Source organism: Besnoitia besnoiti (assembly GCF_002563875.1).
Source record: "Besnoitia besnoiti strain Bb-Ger1 chromosome Unknown contig00007, whole genome shotgun sequence".
Lineage (NCBI taxonomy): Eukaryota > Apicomplexa > Conoidasida > Eucoccidiorida > Sarcocystidae > Besnoitia > Besnoitia besnoiti.
In genome coordinates, this window is record NW_021703915.1 from 2,446,834 (window position 1) to 2,451,934 (window position 5,101).

A 5,101-nucleotide genomic window follows, 5' to 3' on the forward strand; every position below is an offset into this window, starting at 1 on the left:
ATACGAAAAGAGCTACTGAGATAATAAGTTTGACTGCAGCGGCGCAACAACTCCACAGACGCGCTTCCGTCGATTAGCCAAAATAATGAAATTCTGGCTATGCCAAAGCACAAAAGCGGAATGACGCCCATCCGCGTGTGCTGTTTTGCATTCAGTCACAGGAGAGGAAGCGAGCGGCAAAAGAAAAAACAATGCGGCGTCAATCGTCGCTGCCGCGACGCGTCGCGTCCGCGTTCGAAAGAGGCCTCTGGCTGTCTACCTTGACAGATGCGAAGCTTCAGATAGTCCCGAAGTAGCTGAAAAGGTACACACACGCAGAAACTTGAGGTCAAATTCATGCGCCAGCATTCCCTCACCGCGTTCGGATTTCCAAACGGGAGAATCGCGCACAGGAAGGAGCGAAGAAAACATCCACAAGATGATCTGCATCTAGACGTGTTAAGATCGTGTCCTTTCCTGGTTCTCCTTCACTGCACGTCAAAAAAGCAGGGTGACAAGTTCCCGACTTGTCAGCCGCGAGTGCTCACGAGACTTCCACTACCGCGCCACCTACATCTACACAGCAATCACCTCCAGGATGAGCCGGCGACGCTCTTCTCTCGAACACTCGTTTATGTCTAAACCCCCTGAGCACGAGAAAGACAGCTCTTCATTCACGAGTTGAACTGAACCAACAGTGCTTGCTCGGCACGCGAGGTCGAGACACAGCACACATTTTTTCTTTTTTTTGAAGACGACCGCTACTGCACGCCTCGCTGCCGTGCCGGGCGAAATGCATGCAGCGGCGCTCCACTCACCGGTCGCCGAAGTCGCCGATGCCTGGTACAATGTAGTGCTTCTGGTTCAGGGACGTGTCGACCCTGCACGTTCACGCAGAAATGCAGACCGACAGCCAGTGAGAGACCACGAGCGGACTCGGAGGCCGAATAAAACGTGCGACACACGACAGACAGTTCAGTTGACTTATCTGTCGGCACTCTTAAACGCGCCAAGGAACACGGCGCCGCTACAGCATTGGCACACGCAGCAAGAATCCGGTATGAGCATCGGCCGACGGAATAAAAAAACAGGAAAAGCGGAGGACATGGGGGGAGCGGGAAGAAGCTCCCCAGGCGGAGCCTCAGCAGACGACGTGAGCAACCGAGGCTGAACGAATGCAACAGCGGAAAGCCGTGCTGTTTCCGCCATTGTTTAATCGAGGCCGTACGTCGCACGACGCGCTTCGCAAAGCGTCCTTTCGCGAAGTAGCAGAGCCTCCCCCTGCCTCAATGTTGTCGCCACACGACCAGGTTTTCCTTTTCTCTACGTCTCTCCGGCGCGCATGCAGCCCTTACGCAGCAGTGACCATGCAGACGTGCGGGTGCTCGTTGAAGATGCGCTCAATGCCCTGCGGTGCAGCCAAGATGTTGACAAAAATGATTCGCTCCTCCTTGACGCCGTGCTTCAGGAGAACGTCGATCGCTTTGCAGGCGGTGCCGGCTGTCGCGCACATGGGATCCAGCAGCATCACCCAGCGGTCGCTGATGTCCGCGGGGAGCTTCTCGTAGAAGAGCTGAAAAAGGATGCGCACACACGCAGCAGCGAATCACTGAAACGCCGCCAAACGCCAGAGAGTGGCTGCCTGCGGGTTACCCCTAACCCCTTCTGTCGCACGGACTCGAGAAGTCGCCGCTTCGCCTAGGTATTCCCCCACAGGCGCCTCACCGCCCGTCTCCCATGGAGCGCCGCGTCCTGCTGCTCCACACAGCCGCTCGTTTTTTGCAAGCAGACGCTCACGCGCCACACGAGATCGGAATTCTTAAGAAGGGAGGCGACGCGACTCGCAGGCGGAGTGGACGTACCTCGGGCAAGGCGTTGTCTTCGTTCCTCTGGATCAAGATTTTGCCGATGCGGCAGCCGCGGCATACCGCCCGCAAGCTACTCTCCATCGACTCACCCGCGCGGACGATCGACACGCCGCAGATCTTGGAAGAAAACGAGACGCCCTGATATTTCGCGCCGAGAGGAGTGAAGATCTCTTTCTTCTCAAAAGGCAGCTCTGAAAAGAGAAGCGAAGGCCCGAAAACAAAACGCGCTCCACGCAAGAAAAAAACGCCGAAGAGCGAGAACAGACACAAAGCGCGCACGCCTCACGCACACCATACACGGCATATACCGCGGGACAATCCGCACAGATACACGCACATGCAGGATGCGGCGCGCAGACAGCGACATGGAAGAGCCTCATCCTTTCCGTGCAAATGAGTGCATGAAATGCATATAGACAGATAGGTAGGTAGATAGATACGCGTGCCCTTTACGATGCGGTTCACCGTGGGAGGGCCATCTGACGCTTGCTGCCTTCTCCAGGGTGGCCGTCTGCTCGCTTGAGCTTTACTACGAAAGTGACCTGCGCCGCCGACGAATGCGCAGCACATCTCGTCTGCGCCCGCGCGCTCGGTTTCACGCGCTGTGGAAATGCCACAGAGAATCAAAACGCCGCCAGGACTGCGCCGCGTTTTCTGTTCCCGACGTACCGTTCAAGGCTTCCTCGATGAGCAAACGGATCAGACGGTCGGCGTAGAATACTGCAGCGCAAAGGCGACTCAAGAGAGGAGAGACAAATCGAGTTCATCTGAGTGTCCTGCGCGCCCCTGTATACACTCCTCAGGGCTACAGGGTCAGCGCCCGCGACGCAGTTGTCAAGAGACGCGTTTGACGCCTCCAGATCTAGTGCGCGGACATGACAGGCGCAGGGCCTCGACTCCCGCAGACGAAGTGGAGGCGACATCGCGCGAGAATTCCCGCCTGAGATGCGTCCCGAAGATCGTGAGTCGATCCGACATAGACGCCTCATGCGCCGAGGGCAGAGGGGTAGGCAGCACAGCTGCTCTCACGACCTACCGAACTCTTCCTTCGGGGTCTCTTTGTCTGAAGCATTAACCGCAGCACACACAAACCCAATGAATCACTAATTCATCGCGACGTCGCCCAGGGCAGAGTCACGACCGAGACACGAGGAAGCACGAGGGTCGGCGCGGTGCACAACCATGAAAACAGCTTTTCTCGCTGGTGCTCTTGTTCATGACCTGCCCCCGCCGGATTCAGCTGGTCAGATGGACGCGCTGCCTCGACGTTGCCTTCTGTGAAGCCTACCGAATGAAAACTGACTATTTTTCTGCCAGTCTTGTTCTTCAGAATCCGTCCTCCTGCCTAGCGTTGCGCCCCCAAGCCCTTCCCATCCATGCGGCGTCTCCAGCATCTTTTTTCTTGGTGGCGCGCGCGCCGCTTCTCCGTTGCGATTCAGGCTCAGGCCATTCTGTGCGCAGCCCGTTCAGAGCTCGCACTTCAGTCTATTCAGTCGAAAACTCACCTCTGATGATAGTCATCATCGCGCGCAGCTGAGCGGTCTGCTTCATGAGCACGACGTTGGGAAACCTGGGAAAAACAGGGAACAGACGACCCAGGCCTGACGCGCCACCCTTTCCCGCCAGATGGAGCCCAGTCTCAGGCAGAAACGCGCGGTTCGCTTCGGCAGGAAACAACACATTTCCTTCGGGTCACACATTCAAGCGGCGATGCCAAGCTCGCAAACAAACGCCCCCTGTAAGCCCCGTTGCCGCCTTTGCAACGGGCGAGGCCAGTCGGACACTCTGTCGAAATGTAGTCGATATGTGTGTATGTATGCATGTACATATGTATATGTATGTACGTATATACATATATAGAATGTATATGTACAGTGCACACCGTTTCTGAGTCGCTGAATGGTTCAGAGAGCGTACAGGCGATGCACCGCACGATGCACGGGGAGGTCAGTTGTCTTTCGAAGGCAGGGACCGGCGCCCTGGACATTTCGTCGTGCTTTCAAGCACGACGAAATGTCCAAAGAGAGTTGTCCTGACCGTCTTCTGCCGTGGCGGTGTGCGCGGTTCCGCAACCGCGCACAGAGAAGGGACACCGCTGATGCAGCACGAAACGCGAGGAAGATCACATGCTGGGTGCGCCGCCGAGGGCGCAGCGATGCAGTTGAGAATCTCGATCTGTGTTTCACGATGACGCGGCTAAAGCGGCCGGCTCACCTGCTCATGATATCTTCGAGAATTTTTTCTTCATTCTCGTTCCTGGTGTAGCGGCAGTCGGTGAGGACAGGGCCCGTGGAGACGAGCGAAGTCGGAGACTGTGTCATTTTGAAGCAGAGACGAGGGAATCGGGGCAGAGAGTCGCAGAGAGTGAGCCGGAGAAACGTGCGGGTGCCGAGATAAAGTTGGTCTCGCAGGCGTCGATCATAAGCGTCAGCGCCGTGGCGAGGAGAGACCAAAAAATGTATATTGACAACAGCAGAACTACCCCACAAGGAAGGGATACGGAGAATACGCCATTAATTCCGTCCTGCGAACAGAGCCCAGCTTTCCTTCGCTTCCTTGGCGGTAATCCGTCTCTCGCTCCCAGTGTGCATGTGGCGCACACGTGACGGGGTTTTGACGGCTCGCTCTGCCAGAAGGGCTCTTTTTTTTTTCTTTCTTCTCCGCAACGTACTTGAGGGGGGCTGCAGTGTTGAGAATGGGCAGGGACCCGCTTTTTCCGGCGTGACGCAGCGCTTTCGCTCCATAGCAAACGCAGCATGCACGCGAAAGCAGATTCGCGATCACGGAAAGAAGACAACACCGGCAGACACCGAGGGCGATGTCGCGCATAGAAGTTTAGGCCTTCTGCTTTCGACCCAACGAGAGTACCACGTGAGGACGGGGTTCTGGCACCGCGGAGTACCTGGATTTTGTAAAAACGGGCACGGGGTTGCACCGGGACGCATCCCAGACGTTTCACGCTGCCCGAAGCTACGACCACCAAAAACGAGCAGCAGGGTACGCTGCAGGAGAGGGTCCTCTGTGTAGAGGATCTTGTAAACCTCTTAGGATGCCATCATCCACGTCGCGATGAGATGTTTTTAGATCCGCGAATGGACACGCGATTTTGGTGGAAGAGGGGGACTGAGATCTGACACAGAGGGGGACGCTGTGACGGCCATGTGCGACGTGCGATGTGGTACGGGGGTCAGTCACAGAAAAACAGGAAGCGGGGTCACATGCCTAGAGACAGCTCCGTGCGCTCCAAATACTTC

At 56.5% G+C, this 5,101-nt stretch overlaps 1 protein-coding gene across 1 annotated transcript; it reads right to left on the reverse strand.

The window, feature by feature from the left end:
- Positions 1–277: 277 nt before the first annotated feature.
- Positions 278–4,168, reverse strand: BESB_073550 (putative uracil phosphoribosyltransferase FUR1; the record flags this gene model as incomplete). The annotated part of the gene is made up of 9 exons (XM_029365728.1): positions 278–296; positions 798–860; positions 1,335–1,552; positions 1,842–2,038; positions 2,517–2,567; positions 2,884–2,910; positions 3,353–3,448; positions 3,765–3,826; positions 4,062–4,168. The coding sequence occupies 9 exons, from the start codon at positions 4,166–4,168 to the stop codon at positions 278–280; spliced, it is 840 nt and encodes a 279-aa protein (XP_029218212.1).
- Between the last annotated feature and the right edge of the window lie 933 nt (positions 4,169–5,101).